Here is a 17149-nt window from a genome sequence, read left to right as displayed (position 1 = left end):
TAATATATCAATGTTCAGAAAGTCCAGGGCCTGCATACAATAACATTCTTATTGCTGCCAAGCTAAGTTGCTTGTAGCTCATTCTCCTCCATAGCTAAATGTCATGTCTGTGAACAGAAAAGACTACAGATGAAGGACTTATAGAGTCTTTTTACTCTAAAGTGATTAGAAATCCTCTCTACCTCTCTACAGGTTATATTCCATAATTTAGCTTCTGCTTAACCATGTCTGGTGTGATGGGGCTCTTCCGTTCTTCTAATCAATTGTTGTCACTGCCACTGAGTCCATTCAGATTCATAGAGACCCCCATAAGATTTCCAGGACTGTAAATCTTTATGGAAGCAGCTTGCCTCATCTGTCTTCTGTAGAGCTGCTGGTGGGTTTGAACCACCAATCATTTGGTTAGCAGCCAAATGCTTTAACTACTGCACCACCAGATTTCCTTAATCAATTGTTAGATGGCACTAATTATATATTTCTACCTTATGTGAAACCGAATCAACAACTCTCTTAAAGCCCTCCATTCATTACTCTAATCCTATGTAGGAGGTCTGGTAGCACAGTGCCTGAGGCACTTGACTGCTAACCAGAAGGCTGGCAGTTCAAACCCACCAGCCACTCCTTGGAAGGAAGGTTGGGTGATCTACTTCCGTAGTGACACCACCTCGGAAACCCAAGGAGGGGTCACTATGAGTCAGGTCTGACTCGACAGCACATAACAACAACAACATAGTTCTATGCTATGAGGTTACCCAGAATATGTCGATTCTTCTACAAGATGGCCTTCCAAATATTTGGAGACAGCAATCATATAAAACTTGGTAGCATTTGGCACAGGACTCTGTGCTCAATACATTTCAGTGACTATCATTGTTATCACCATGCATACACTCTTTTCTTTCCTCAAGTTAAATATCCTGCACAGATTTTCGACCATTCCTCCAAATCCCATTTTCCCCAGTTGTTCTCCTTTGGATGAGCTGTGCTTTCTCAATGCCCTTTCTCTAATGGCATGTCCAGCCTGAGCAGTTACTCTGGAGGAGGTTTGACCAAGCTTGAGGAAAACGGTTCCATGACTGCTTTTGTTCTAGATGATTTAAGTCTGTCGATTCAGCCTAAGGTCACATTTGATTTTAGGAGCACGTCATATTGTTTATTGGCTCACATTTTGGTCTTTTACTTATAGAATGTGGTTCAGCAAAAGGTCACATACACTATGATGGATAGATTTTTCTTTAAAATTGAAACATTGGACATCACATATATCTTTACTAAATTTTTTCTTTTAAAACACGAGTTTTTCAAATCGCCCAGTTAAGTGTATTACTGTCTTAGTTGCCATGGAGTCAATTCCAACTCATGGTACCCCAGGTGTGCAGAGTAACACTGCTCCACAGGGGTTTCAAGGCTGTAACCTTTCAAAAGCAGATGGCCAGGACTATCTTCTGAGGTGCATCTGGGTGGGTTTGAACCACCCAAATTTGGGCTAGTAGTCAAGAGTTTAATTGTTTGTGCCACTCTGGGATACCTGTAGCAAAAGTGAGACTAGTTACTTACTAGTTAGTAGAAGTTCCTGAATGATGAGCCTCTGCAGTCTCTTGAATTTAATACTAGGCATTGTTTGTAGTTTAATTCGTAGTATTTTGTGGATGGTGGGTTATATACAATCCCTTTCTAATCCATAGGAGCTTTGAAGTCCCATACGTTCAATAAATTAGGCCTTTGAATCATAATTTGGCATGAGACAAACTGAACAGTTTATTAACAAGCCTCCTGCCACTTAAACCTTTACAGGAGAGAGAAGAAGAAAGAAGTGTTGAAAATGTAAAATAAGAGAAGGGAAAAAGAGGTAGTGAAAGGGAAGGACAGAGCGTGGATTAACTCAAGAATACCATGTGGCCTGTTTTCCAATCCAGTCTCATGCAGTATGGAAATCTTTGTTAACTTAATTTTTTTTTTTTAACTAGGTGATATGTGGGGTAGATTTTGGACAAATCTATACTCTTTGACAGTCCCCTTTGGACATAAACCAAACATTGATGTTACAAAGGAAATGGTGCAACAGGTAGGAAGAAGAGGCCTTGCAAACAAAATCTAAATTTTCACCTTTGTTTCTTTTTATGTCAGTTTCCTGTTTTTATCTTTCGTATATGAAACCATATAAATAAAAACATTTCTAGGCCTTAAAATTTATTTCTCCCATGTAGCTGTCTTTTCCTGAAAATGTAGTTTCTAATGTAAGTGACCTCATGTACCTTGATAACAGGTATGGATGGGATCGATCTTTTTGAAAGTATTCAAATGGAGATGCCCTAAAGTTCCTGTAACAACAACAAAGTTCCCAGCAAGCAGAAAGATGTAGAGTTAGCTACTCGCTGGCATCACAAAGTCAGTCATTGTGAGGTAATTTGTCACTAATCTCTGTGAACAGTGACAAAACAAGGATAGTATTAGAAGTTTTTTGCACAGTTTTAAAAATCATCATTACTGAAAATATTATAAAAGTCTTTAAAATAATTTTAAAATTACCTTTATTTTATCATCTTGGTGTTATTATTCACCTTCTCTGTGTCCCCTTCCACTGATGGAATTATACTACAGTTATAATTATGTATTTTTTCTTTATTGGACTAAAATTCTACCTTTCTGGGTAGACTTCCTTCCTAAGCATCCTTTTATTAGCTACATACAGTGTCTTCAGGTGGTTGGACCATAATTTACTTAACTGTTTTCTGCATTGCTAGACCTTTGCTTGTTAACGGTTTAAAATCTGTAACATTGCAATAAACATCTTTAAATACATACCATACTCTTGGGAAATGTCCACTATAGGAAAAACAACATGAAGTTGCACAGGCCTCCCAACTCTTATTTCACAGATTGGGGCCAATTTTCCCCAACAAGGGGTGAAGTAGTCATGGGGCTGTCTTAGCCCCATCTCACAGTTGAGCAGCATAGATACCTACTTTTATGAAGTTCCCTAGCTTTCTAAAGTGTTTTCATACCCATTAGGAGCTCTGGTGGCTCAGAGCTTAAGGTTGGTGGTTCAAACCCACCAGCCACTCTGCAGAAGGAAGATGGGGCAATCTACTTCTGTAACAATTTACCACTTTGGAAACCCAATGGGGGTCGCTATGACTCACAGTTGACTCTAGTTTGGTTTGTTTAATGTTCTCTTACAACAAATCTATGAGACAGGCATTGTGATAGCTCCATGTTGTAGATGAAGAAACCAAGGCTCAGTTAAAATGATTTGCCCAAAGTCACAAAGTCAGGGACAACTAAGGTTTGAACTGAGAACTCACTAATATTTCCAGTCTAGTTTTCTGTTCATTCATTCATTCAATAGATCTTTTAAGCATTGTTGATAGCAATTTACTTTTGGTATTGGTAGTTCACTAAAGTATTTTTCAATTTCTCGATTCCTTGGTATTTTGCTATTTTCTTATTTTATAATTTTAAAAAATATTTTATTTTATTTTTTGTTGTGATATATGCACAGCAAAACATACATCAATTCCATGATTTCTCCATGTACAAGTCAATGCCCTTGGTTACATTCTTCAAGATATGCAACCATTCTCACCCTCCTTTTCCAAATTATTCTTCCATCGTTAAGATAAACTCAAAGGCTCCAAGCTTCCTATGTCACCTTTTAAGTCTCTGTTATCAATTTGATCCCGTATATAGCTAGTTCTCTGAAAAAGCACAGCGCTCTAGGCAGACATTATTTACTAATTCAAGTAAATGATGGTTTGGTTTTAAGAGGACTTTGGGATATTTTTGGTTTAAGCGTTAGAAATTATCTCAGGGCAATAGTTTCCGGGATTCATCTGGGCTCAATCACTCCAGAAAGGCTGGATTCCATGAAAACTTGAAACTTTATTCTGCATTTTTCCCCCTTTTGATCAAGATTCTGCTGTAGAATCTTTGATCAAAGCACATTCAACAGACATTAACTGTGCTTACTAGTCTGCACTGTTTTAGTATGCATTCATCTTACTTGAGAGTGCTATATTCATCAATATCAATATTGCCTGACATTAAGCCTTTAAAGGCCAATTAAAAAAAAAAAAAAAACTATAGTTTCATGTCCTGTTTCTAATCCTGAGGGCTGTCATAGAAGAAAAACAAGACTTGATTGGTCTTAGAGATCAGAGGAAGTTTTGTGTCTGCAAAAGTGATTCATAAGGTGTCTGCCGATGACACAAACTTCACTTGCCCAATGTACATCTTATCTCCAAAGCAGGCTAGTCAGCTCCTAGGACACTGGCTTCCAGCAGACTTTGCTGGGTGACAGATGTCTCCTGCTGCCTTTCTCCAATTCTAGAACATTCTAAAAGTTTAGACTCCCACACATACTATGAAGCTAAGGCCCAACTGTCCTGAGGCTGCTGGGTTACCTTTTGATTCCAAACACCTGTGCATCTGTGTCCACCTCATTGCTTGTATCTTACCAGGGCCTGGCCTGAGAAAGGGCTCAAGCAATGAGAGTTGACTTAAGTAGTCTTTAATTTTCTTTTTTAAACTAATGTTTATGTTTTAATTATCATAGTAAATAGGTCATTGTTGTTTACATTTATACTTGGAATATGAACTATAAAGACACAAAAAAGTATATAATCTCATTCAGTCCGCTGTTAATATTTTCCATGTATTTTCTCATTAAGATTATACTACATAGTTTATAAATTCTACTTCTTCACATATTATCAAATTGTAATAACAATAACACCAATAACAATTCTTTACAAATAAAATGGTAAAAGTTCTCTATAAAGTAAACCAAACCAAACCTATTGCCATCAAGTCAATTCTGAGTCATTGTGACCCTGCAGGATAGGACAGAGTAGAACTGCCCCACAGGGTTTCCAAGGCTGTAATCTTACAGACGTAGACCACAACATATTTCTCCTATGGAGTGGGCTGGTGGGTTTGAACTGCTGACCTTTTGGTTAACAGCTGAGTGCTTAACCAGTGCACCACCAGGACTCCTTCCCCTCTATAAAGATATCATTATTTATTGAACCATTCTGATGGCTGTTTCCATCTTGTTCTCTATAAAAAATAGCTATTTAAAATAGAATTCTTTGACTTAATTTCTAATGATTTCTTAGGTTAGATCCCTAGAGAAAAGATTACTGAGACAAAGAGCACAGGCATTTTGAAAGCTGTCCATACATGTCACCAAATTGTTTTCTAGGAAGTTTATGTGAATGTACACATCAGAAAGAATGTACAACAGAAAGAATGCTGTTGTTTTAATGCTGGGACTAAATACTGTTCCTTTTTCCAGGGCTGGAATGCAACGAGGATATTCAAGGAGGCTGAGAAGTTCTTTGTGTCTGTTGGTCTCCCTCCCATGACTCAAGGATTCTGGGAAAAGTCCATGCTAACTGAGCCAACTGATGGCCGGAAAGTGGTCTGCCACCCCACAGCTTGGGATCTGGGGAAGGGTGACTTCAGGTAATGCAGTCCTTACTTACATGCCGATATTAAGATGTGGGACAATGGTGGTTGAGGTGAAGTTGAACTTGGATTCCTTCTCTGCTTTTCTTAGCATAGAAGAGAGGAGCTAACTTTTCTTGAGTGAAAGCTGAGAGGCTGTGAGGCCACATCTTGGTTTTTCCAGGAATAAAGGATTATTAGCTACCCCTATCTTGAACTTTCAGATAATCTTCCTCATTTGGAAGTAATATACATCTGTTAGAGTTGCAAGGCCCTGCGGATGTTTGTGCTTGTGTTCAGAAAGGTTTGGTGCTAAGAATTATGGAAGATAATTGTGTGAATCAGGCATTGATCCTCCTCTCAATATCCCCCCCTCCCCATGAGTGAGACAGGACAGGTGAATGAGACAGAATAGGGGAATAAAGAAGCCAGAATAAAAGAGAGAAAGTGGTATATGTCAGAAGAAGGGCACAGTTATCATGTTATGGAGAATTGGAAGAGAAGAAATGACCACACTTCTAATAGAGGGTAGGATCAGATAGGGCTTTACGGGTGACATTTGAACTGATTTGAAAGACGAGAAGGTTTGAGCAGTTGGAGATGGAAGAAGGACGTGGGGTTGGGAGAACAACAGGATCCAATGCAGAGAGGCCAGACCAGGAGTGGGTACTGGAGTCAGCCAGGTAGGCTAGAATGAAGGGCAGGGGGAACAGGCTCTGTGTGACTTGGAGGAATGAGCATAGGTGTTGGAATCCCAAGTATGTCACTTAATGATTATGCAACATCTGGCTAGTATTTAGTATTATGCAACATCTGGCTTGGATTTCATGTTCCTTATTTTTAAAGAGGAGCTCTGGTGCTAAAGCGGTTAAGACATTTTGCTGCCAACCAAAAGGTCAGTGGTTCGAACTCACCAGCTGCTGCATGGAAGAAAGATGAGGCGATCTACTTCCATAAAGATTGACAGCCTCAGGAGAGGGAACACTGCAAAAAAATTTTTTAAAATAAATAAATAAATAAAAGAGTGATAGCCTCGGGAACCCTGTGGGGCATTTCTGCTCAGTCCTATCGGGCTGCTATGAGTCAGAATCGACTAAATGGCACTGGTTTTGGTTTGAGTTTGGTATCTATAAAAAGGAGTAGGAATTCCAGGTTGCAGGTTTGTGAGTGTCTTAGGTTACGTTCCCTAGCCTGGGATGGAGATTCTTCTACAAATGCTTCCTTGAAGGAGTGCTCTCAAGAAAAGGGGAGTGAAGGGAGCTGGGTGAGCCAGGGGAAGATGTGGAGCAAGGCTGGTCTCAGCTGGAGACTTGCCTCTGCCTGATCCCATGGAGAACTCTGGAGCAGGAGGAGTCCTACCTTGTAGCAAGGGGACTAGCCTTTGGGTCCACATATTAGTGAGACACTGGCTGTGAATTGTCCCAGAAGGTAGGGGAACATAATCTCCTGGTTGAGGCACCTTGCATCTGGCCAAGGGCAGTGAATAAGGGAATAGCTGTTGGCTCTTAGCACCTATGACTCAGGCAGCTGGGTGATGGTGCATCTGCTTGGTAATTGAGGCCTGGGTTGGCCCGACAGCATCAAGTACGGTAACAGTTGGCAATGCTTTTCTGTGAAGGGGTAGATAGGTTAGGCCTTGTGGATTTCTGCTGGAACTACATGACTCTGCTCTTGCAGCATGCAAGCAGTAGCCTTGCTGTTATTGGCAGTTGCCGTGTAGCTGGTCCCTGACCCATGCAGAGCCTATGTGATGGAGTACAACTGCTCCCTGGGGTTTTTTTGCCTGTAATCTTCACAGAAGCAGATGCCAGGCTTTTCTCCCATGGCACTGCTGGGTAAGTTCAAACCACCAACGTTTAAGTTAGTAGCTGATCAAAAATTGCTTGTCCCAGCTGGGCTCCTTAGACAATACATAAACAAATGAACTTGCCTGTGTTCCAATAAAACTTTACTTACAAAAACAGGCAGCTGGCCCATAGGCCATAGTTTACCAATGGGTGTACTAGGTTTTTCCAGTTGCCCTTGAGTTGATTCTGACTCAAGGTGACCCCATTTACAACAGTGGCTGATTTTTCTGAAGCAGATTTCCAGGCTTATCTTCTGAGATGCCTCTGAGTTACCTTGAACTTCCAGTTTTTATTTGGTTAGCAGCCAAGTGTGTTAACTGTTTGCATCATCCGGGGACTCCAGCTTGTGAGCAGGAAAACAGGATTCTGCCCTGCCTATCACTTTATACTGAGCACCTTGTACAGTTTCTAGCACATAATAGGTAGGTATGCAAGATTCATAGGTGACTACATATTGGAAAGTTGATCCATGCTCCCCAAACCCCATCACATTCTGTGGTGACTGAATACAATGTGATGAGGTTGATTTTAATCTTGCCCATATATGTGCAGGATCAAGATGTGCACAAAAGTGACAATGGATGACTTCCTGACAGCCCATCATGAGATGGGACACATCCAGTATGACATGGCCTATGCCATACAACCCTACCTGCAAAGAAATGGAGCTAATGAGGGGTTCCATGAAGCTGTTGGAGAAATCATGTCACTCTCTGCTGCCACACCTGAGCATTTGAAAGCCATCGGACTCCTGCCACTTGATTTTCAAGAGGACCTTGGTATGAACACTCTTTCATGGCTTGTGCTGGGGGTTCTTTAGTCTGATATGAGCAAAAGTTGTATTATCATACATAGGAAATATTTGTCACATAAGCGAGAAGGTATTTATGGGTATCTGGGCATTGCTAGAAGGCGTGGTGGTGCAGTGGTTAAGCACTTGGCTGCTAACAAGAGGTCGGGGGTTTGAACCCACCATCTGCTCCACAGAAAAAAGAGGTGGCAGACTGCTTCTGTAAAGATTCTAGCCTTGGAAACCCTATGGGGGCAGTTCTACTCTGTCCTTTGGGGTTGCTATGAGTTGAATCAACTTGATGGCAATGGGTGGGGAATTGCTGCTGGTTAAAAAAAAATTAAAAATATTTATCAGAATATGGCAAATTTTGGCTTCATATAGGAAATAAGAGTGGTAGCTGAATCAATGGGCTTGGGACCAGAGAAACATATAACACATTTGAAAAAAAAAAAAATTCTGAAACAGCCTCAAGGAACTAAAGTGTCTTGTTTGAGGACACCTATCACATTAGTGTCAGGGTTCTAGTTAGATCTCTCTGGTTTTAGGTTAAAAAAAAAAAAAAAAACTTCCCAAAACATTAGCACTGGCACAGATTCTAAAATCCATAAACTGAAGCCAAGAGAGAGTTACTGGCCCAAAGTCACTAAACAATGTAATGGCAGGAGCAGAACTAGAGCCTAAGCCTAAAGCTTTTTCCATAAAGTTGTGCAAAGCACAGTATGACTTGGCTTGTGGGGGTTCTTGAAAAACAGGTGGTAGACTATCAAGATTGGAAGGGACCTAATGGTTTGTTCAGAAGGCTGGCGGTTCAAACCCACCAGCCACTCTTCGGAAGGAAGATGGGACAATCTATTTCCGTAGTGATACTGCCTCGGAAACCCAAGGAGGGGTCGCTATGAGTCGAGTCTGACTCGATGGCACATAACAACAACAACAATGGTTTGTTCATCAAGATGAAGCAGAAATTTCCTGCTGTAACAGCCCCTTAGATCCAGGCTCTTCTTCAGCATCTCCTGACAACCCATCTTGCCTGAGAGAGTCCATTTCTCTTTGGACAACTTGAACTTGATGGAGCATGACAGATGCTCATGAGATCCAGCTTCTTCCATGAGGATGCCATGGCTTTTTATTCCTTCTTGTCAGGGGAATAATTAGAGCCAAATGCCTTCTCCTTTTCTGTGCATTTCTCTGCCCCATGTTAGCTATTCGGGCTACAAACATCAGCTCTACTGGCTGGAGCCTTTGGTTAACAAAGTCAAGGTCATGAGCTCCATCTTTAGGTAGGCTATTCACTTTGCCTTGATTGCTGGTTCTAGGTTCTCTGTGCTCTCAAGAGAGCCTGGGAGTAGATCAGGATAAAGCCATCATCATGTCAGTAGATTAAAGACCATCGGTGGCATCTTCCATGAAGGGAGCAGCATAATACTACTACTACTACTACTAATAAGGTAGTTAACAGTAATCATATCTACTTCCTAATTTTAAAATTCCACTCATTCAAGTCAATTGGCAGATAGTTATTTATTTTATCATTCTTCAATATTCCCCGCAAGCAGGCATAGATGGTTGAATCCCTATAGCTCTTAAGATGACACTGTTGTTGTTGTTGTTGTTACATGCCTTCGAGTTGGACCCGACGCATAGCGACCCCTCCTTGGGTTTCTGAGGCAGTATCACTACGGAAGAAGATTGCACCATCTTCCTTCCGAGGAGTGGCTGGTGGATTTGAATTGCCAGCCTTCTGGTTAGCAGTCAAGTGCCTTAGCCACTATGCTACCAGAGCTCCCAAGATGACACTAGACATGGTTAAATTGCTGGTTTGAAAAACTCTTGTTTCTTCCTTGATCTGTGAATGATGTTTTAAAAAAAGAAAAAAATCCTTTCCTTCTTTCCCTCCCTCCCTCTCCATCTTTCTTCTTTATGTCAAACTTATTTATTGAACACATACCATGTGCATACAAGGCATTTTTCTAGACACTAGAGATAGAGTGGAACACCAAGTAGATAGCGTCCCCATGGTTACGTTTCAGTGGGTCTCCCTTGTAAGCTGGAGAGGATCTCCACTGCCTATTTTCTTCACCAATAAAAGATGAATGGAATAATATGGTCTGTTTTCTTGGTAAGAAAGAAATCAGTGTATTTAAAGTACATTCTAGTCTTCATTATTCAATGGATGGTGTTTTCTAGGAACACCTCCCTGTCTCAGTCTACTGGCTTTTGACCACATCTGCCTAATATTTGTTTATTTAATAAAAACCCACAGAGGGCATCATGTAACAGACACTAGGGCAGGTAGACAGCCTTGAATGAGACATTCATGGTCACCGCCTTCACAGACCTTACAATAATAAACAGTATGACTAGGGAAGTTGATGAACTAGCCCTAGTTAGCTCTGATGAGAAGTGTTTAAGGTAGGTGATTGACATTAAAGAAAAAATGAGAATTGGGGGTTGCTGTGTATTTTAGTTACCCATTCTATCCCATAGCTTTTCTCTATTTCAAATTCCTTAATTAAGAAAATTATATATATATATATAATCCACTGCCAGTATTTCTCATATAATCATCCTTATAGTGAGCATACCTTGAGGAATAATACCTTAAGAGGAAAATTCTCTTTGACACAAAATATTCACTATCATCCTCATGTTAATATTTATCCTTTGCCATTTTATTTTCAGAAACAGAACTGAACTTTCTACTCAAACAAGCACTCACTATTGTTGGAACTCTGCCCTTTACATACATGTTAGAGAAGTGGAGGTGGATGGTCTTTAAGGGTGAAATTCCCAAAGAGCAGTGGACGAAAAAGTGGTGGGAGATGAAGTAAGTATGCAGTTGGTAAAATATTTTCTCATGATTTTGCCATTTATTTAGAAAAGGATAAAAGCATTTGACTCTCCTGTGGGGACACACATATATACACATACACACAGACTATCGGAATCTATATTCCATTGCCTAAGGAGCTCTGGTGGCATAGTGGGTAAGGCATTGGCTGCTAACCAGAAGGTTGGTGGTTCAAACTCACCAGCTGCTCCCTGGGAGGAAGATGAAGCAATCTACTTCCATAAAGATTTACAGCCTTGGAAACCCAGTGGGGGTTGCTATGAGTTGATATTGACTCGATGGCAGTGGGTGGTGGGATTCCATTGCCTGAGGGCTTCCTCTGGCTACCAAACCCCTTCCATGGCAGGAAGGGCTGAGGAACTAACACAGCTCCCATCAGTCCTCAGCCAGTCACTGATGGAGCTGGATAAATACCTCAGCTCCCTTGCCCTCAGGTGGGATATCTCTGAGGCAAGGCTCTACACTGACTCCTAGAGTCCCTCCATGGGATTAAGCTCCAGTTACACACAGTGGCAACTTACCTGATAACACATCTTTTTTTGAGGGGCGGGGCTGGGGGTTCTTCTTTCTTTTCTCTGCCTCATTGCCTCATTTCCTCACTCCTTTGCCAGTGTTTCCTAGGATTACCCTCAATGTCTCAGGATTTCTGAGAGAACCCAATCTAAAACAATTAGGATTGGTGTTCTCAGAGAATGCCTTGTGGTCGGAATAACTGGGATTTCAAGGTCTAAATCTTAAAGGCTGGTGACATGGGGTTAAGCGTGTGGAAAAGATATGGACATTCAGGTTAGGGCAATGCCATCAAACCACACCCACAGGTGCACACATGTGCGTGCACGTGCACTCGCACACATATTAAGCTGCCTCTTCTTTTTATTTTTTAAGTCTTTGTTTGGGTGCCATCTCCTCAGACAAAATTTCCTTGGCTCTGCCCTACCTTCCCCAAGCAGGGTCAGGTAACACTACTTCACAGCCATTTTCTTAGGTGTGGGGTCTCCCGCTATGATAATACTTAGTAAATGGTCAAGTTACTCATTTTTGTAATTTATTTTTTTGTACATTCTTTAAAACAAAAATGCTGTCTGCCAGGAACGTGTGAAATGTGGTATCACACTATGGTGAGCATAATTTACGTTGCTGAATTATACATGTAGAAAATGTTGAAACAGCAAATGATTTCTCATCTGTATTCTCACCACAATTGAAAACAAAATAGCAGTCCTGGGGAGTAATTATCAGGGCCTTCATGGTATGTTTTTTTGGCCATGTGATAGCACTTGATAAATTTTATTTTATTTAGAGGCCTTACTCTATGTTTCAAACACATAGTTATTTTCCAATGGCATAGTCTGGCTGGATTTTTTAAAATAAACAAACAACAACAACAAAAAAAAAAACACTGCCATGGAGTTGATTCCAACTCATAGCAACCCCCATTGGGTTTCCGAGGCAGTCAATCTTTACAGAAGTCAATTGCTTAGCTTTTCTTCTGTGGAGTGGCTGGTGGGTTTGAACCACCAACCTTCTGGTTAGCAGTCAGATCCCTTAGGCACTGTGCTACCAGAGCTCCTTTTTAAAAAACAAGAGAACCATGTAACGGACTTTGTTGTTGTAGTTCGGGGTCTTCCAGTCAGTTCTGACTCATAGTGACCCTATGTACAACAGAATGAAGGGCAATGACCCTATGTACAACAGAATGAAGGGCTGCCCGTCTTACACCATCCTTACAATCATTGCTATGTGGCAGCCCCTGGGTCAATCCTTCTTATACTGTTTCTATTTCACCTGACAACCAGTTCCAATGTACCTACAACTGACTGATGAAATGACAGGGATTGTGTGCCCAACTCTCTCTTCTCACGATGGGTGGGTGACCCACGCTGCCGTGTCTTCTTTTCTCCCTAAGGCGAGAGATAGTTGGAGTCATGGAACCTGTGCCTCACAATGAATCGTACTGTGATGCTGCAACTCTGTTTCATGTCGCCAATGACTACTCATTCATCCGGTAAATGACAGTTTTCTTCTCATCATTTAACTTCTAGAGTTTGTGGACCCCTGTACTAGTGACCCCTCCTTGGGTTTCCCGAGGCAGTTGGGCAATCTGCTTCCATAGTGATACTGCCTTGGGAAACCCAAGGAGGGGTCGCTATGAGTCAGGTTCGACTTGACCTCAATTTTTTTGGTACTGACGGCACATAACAACAACGACAGTGGCAAAGAAATAGAGATCAATTAAATGATGAAGTGAGGAAAATACTTTCTCTTTTTATCTCCAGCAGCTCAAAATAGATGATCGTTTTCAATTCAATTTAACCCAATGTGATTTATTGAATTAAATAAAACTTGTGTGAGATCACTTTGCCACCACTGAGGAATTAATAGTATCATTGGGAGAAATAAAAAGATTTTTGTTTGTTTTCTCATTACTGGCAGAGTTCAGAGAGTATTGTAATCAAAAGAATATTTTTACCTTGGAGTCCAAAAACCTATGTTCCTTACCTATTGATACCCCAATCTTGAGTTTCCTGAGCCTCAGAGTCTTTATCTGTAAAATGGAAATAATATCATTGCCCTGCTATAAGGATCAATTGATATTATTCATATGAGAGGGCTATAAATCTGTAGCACACATTGCAAATATAAGCTAACATTCAAGAAAGTAATATTGAATTGTTTGTCATCTGATATATAAAATACAGGTAAGTTATGATGAGTTCATAGGGTTCATGTTTGGGTCTTTCTGGAGAGAGAGATTTGCCTAGTGTTGCTTTGGTTACTTGGGCTGCAGAATTTAATTTTTTGCCCCAATCGATGATTCTACCATGGTAACTAAACACGGACTGCTTTTTTGTTTGTCTCTTGTACAGATATTACACAAGGACCATTTATCAATTCCAGTTTCAAGAAGCCCTTTGTCAAGTGGCTAAACATGAAGGTCCCCTGTACAAATGTGACATCTCAAATTCCACCGAAGCAGGGAATAAGTTGCTGTAAGAAACGCCTCAAAATGTTGAACCTCTCTTAGTATTCACTAGTATTCATTCCCATGCCTGGGCTTGAATTTGATTTTATATTTTCTGAAAAGAAATGTTTGGCTTCAAAATGTCATTTTCCATATATTAAATGTTTAATTTGTGTCAAGTAGAAGCCAAGATGATACAATGGTTGGACCAGCCATCCTCTATCCACATCCAAATTCCAGAGCTCCCTTTGTAGTAACTGAAAAAGCAGAGAGAGTGAGGGATGACTATATCTGTTAACAACTTCATTTCCTTATCTGCTAGGAGCAAACTGAGCCAAGTCAAAGAGAAGGAACCATAAATCATAGATGTAAATAGACATAGATCTGGAATCCCTCAAATGGTCCTGAACCCCTTTTTTTTTTATATAGTAATATGCTGAGACTTGGAAAGTCACAACCCTGGACTACAGCACTGGAAAGTGTTGTAGGAACTAAGAACATGGATGTAAGACCACTGCTCAACTACTTTGAACCCTTGTTTATCTGGCTGAAAGAGCAGAACAGGAATTCTCCTGTGGGATGGAACACCAGCCAGACTCAAAGTGGGTACAACTCAGTTGATACATTTTATGTTGCTCCCTCTCTGCTTCTCCTTAATCTACTCTGGCCCCAGTTTCATGCGGTTGTGATTGAGATCAGTCACATATCTTTGCTCTACATAGACCCTGCTTCTGACTCTGCGTGGCAACTACCATTTTATGGGGGGTGAGAGCACAGTGTCTGTCAAACACCTACTATGTATTAGACACAATGAAAGCCACTTTACACACCCACTCTTCCAAGTCTACTTTATTAGCCTCATCTTTAAAACATAATGGTATAGCAGCCTCCAACTTTCTTACCCTCTCAATGAAGCTTTATCACAATTTTTAGCAAAGCAGTATTACGCCTGCAGAGCCAAGTAACATATCACTGTATATTCTTTCTTATGTGGCTTTTTGTTTGTCCTGGAGTTTGTACTTGCTTCTTTTTCTATTTTTTGGCATACCTAATTTTCTCTGATTTATAGCCACCCCTCCTTGGGTTTCCGAGGCGATATCACTACTGAAGTAGACTGTCCAATCTTCCTTCAGAGGAGTGGCTGGTGGGTTTCAACTGCCAGCTTTCTGGCTAGCAGTCAAGTGCCTTAGACACTACACTACCAGAGCATGTAATTTGCTATCTACATAGCATTTTTTTTTTTGCAGGTACTCCAACATATCTATTATTTTCAGCCTTGTTTTATTCTTCAAGTCTTTCCTCTTAGAGTGTTATATCCTCCTGTCTCCATCTGAACCACAGTTTTTATTCCGTTGCTGCTCTCCTGGATCGAAGCGATTGCTTACTGGATTCTGTGTCTTCTTTCTTAATTCTCTCTTGTTTCACTGGAGCACAGCCTCCATGTGACTTTCTAAGCAAGGATACACTGAGGTAGGAGGATCAAGTGTTCCCCAATTTGGTTTTAACCACAACTTACTGCAGTCCCCCTGTTTTCAGCTTGACACCTTCTTCCCACCCTCTGCCCTCCCTGAGTCCCAAGACGCTCTAGGATTCTCTGACTCTTTTGGGGTCTGTATCCTCTCTGTGTACACACTTGGCCGTGGCTTCCTGTCCTCTGATAAAGCGGTTACTACTCCTCCATCACCTGTCATCTTCCAAAGTATATTTATACCTTGTCGAAAATTTCTTTACTAGCACTTAAGTGGGATTTTGGGAGGGGAAGGAAATAAACAGATGTGGTCAGTCTGTCATCCATAACTGGCAGTCTTCAATTTCTTGTTAATCAGATACTGAGGATAGTCATCAAGGTGGGGATCAAAGCATCAAAGTGAGGATAAGCCTAAAATCCGCTGTTGGAGACAAAGTGGTGAGTATCCTGCTAGCATGTCCATTATTTCCCAATGCATTGCCTCTACACGGGACACAATAAACCCATTCTAGGGTGGATGGAAAGGATAGAGGCCACATGGGTCTCTTCAAAACACCAGCCCCGGATTCCTGACCGGATAGGCTAGGCCTACTTTCTACTTGCTGCCTTGAAGGTGTTACGAAGATCAGTGAACAAACATCGATATCAGTCCTTAAACATCAAGTACCTACCCTCCCAGTTCCCTCTTATCACCATTATTTGTATTTGAGGAAGAGGACTTAGATATATTTTGAGAGATTGTTTGTTTTTAGAAGTAGTGTAGACAGTTTTTGTTTGTTTTAGTCATTTATATCCTGGCTACAAAGACATGGGCCAGCAGCATCTGCATCACCCGGGAGCTTGTTAAACGCAGACTCCCAGGCCCCGGCTGAATCTGCTAAATTAACCGCTTAATCAGCTTAATCAACCTGCTTCATCAGTATTTTCACCGGACTCCCTCCCCCAAGTGATTCCCATACACAGTAAAATTGAGAAACTCTCACTTGGAACACTACATGGGAAGTTTCAAAAATATGAATGCCTGGCTCTCACCCTCAAAGGTTCTGATTGAATTGGTCTGGGGTGTTACATCAAGAGTTGGACATTAAGCAGTTCAGAAGCTCCCCAAGTGATTCTAATTACAGTAACATTTGAGGACGATTGCCTTAGAGCTGTATTTTGAAGTTACAAAATGTTTTACAGAAAATCACATTACATATACATTCATGTGAATGACATTACTCAGCCATTGCCTTCTCCTGAACACCTGTCTCGGGTTATCCAGTCTGAGGAAGCGGATGCTTTGATGGGGAAAGAGGAGAGAAGGTAGTCTCAGGTGGAGTGAGATCAAAGACCTAGAGGTGTAGCATGTGTGTGCAAAAAAGGAATGAGGGTGACATCTTCTGACCTCCACCAATCTCTTGAGGGGGAAACAGAGTCACCAGCAATAGCCCAAGGCTTATTCCTATGAGGCCAGACATACCACCATCCTCCAGCCTTTTTACTAATTCTGACAGCAGCCTTCCCTCCCAAAGCACTCACTACTTCTCTGCTGGGTTCAATAATTCGTTACAATGGCCATACAGAACTCACAGATAATACTCAATTATGGGGTTTATTAGGGAAGTAGCAGGCTACAATCCAGGTTCAGGATGCACTCAGGACACAGTTCTGCGATCAGAACAGTCTCTCATCAGCCAAGCCCTCATCCTGGCCTCTGCCCTGCTTGGGCAAGTGTTGTTGTTGTTGTTTGCCGTCGAGTCAGACCCAACTCATAGTGACCCCTCCTTGGGTTTCCGAG

At 41.2% G+C, this 17149-nt stretch overlaps 1 protein-coding gene across 1 annotated transcript in view; it reads left to right on the top strand.

Annotated features, from left to right (window-relative positions):
* ACE2 (angiotensin converting enzyme 2) overlaps positions 1-17149 on the top strand; it is a 52804-nt gene that overhangs the window by 21884 nt on the left and 13771 nt on the right. Inside the window, exons 7-14 of the mRNA XM_007952837.1 lie at positions 1968-2065; positions 5297-5466; positions 7848-8074; positions 10771-10915; positions 12846-12944; positions 13807-13929; positions 14331-14503; positions 15749-15807. Of these exons, the coding sequence (XP_007951028.1) occupies positions 1968-2065; positions 5297-5466; positions 7848-8074; positions 10771-10915; positions 12846-12944; positions 13807-13929; positions 14331-14503; positions 15749-15807 (1094 nt within the window). The remainder of the gene's footprint in view (positions 1-1967; positions 2066-5296; positions 5467-7847; positions 8075-10770; positions 10916-12845; positions 12945-13806; positions 13930-14330; positions 14504-15748; positions 15808-17149) is intronic.

This window comes from Orycteropus afer, unplaced genomic scaffold (genome assembly GCF_000298275.1).
Source record: "Orycteropus afer afer isolate SDZICR_OR568_19922 unplaced genomic scaffold, OryAfe1.0 scaffold00360, whole genome shotgun sequence".
NCBI classification, from domain to species: Eukaryota; Metazoa; Chordata; class Mammalia; order Tubulidentata; family Orycteropodidae; genus Orycteropus; species Orycteropus afer.
This window is presented reverse-complemented; position numbering and strand designations above follow the sequence as displayed.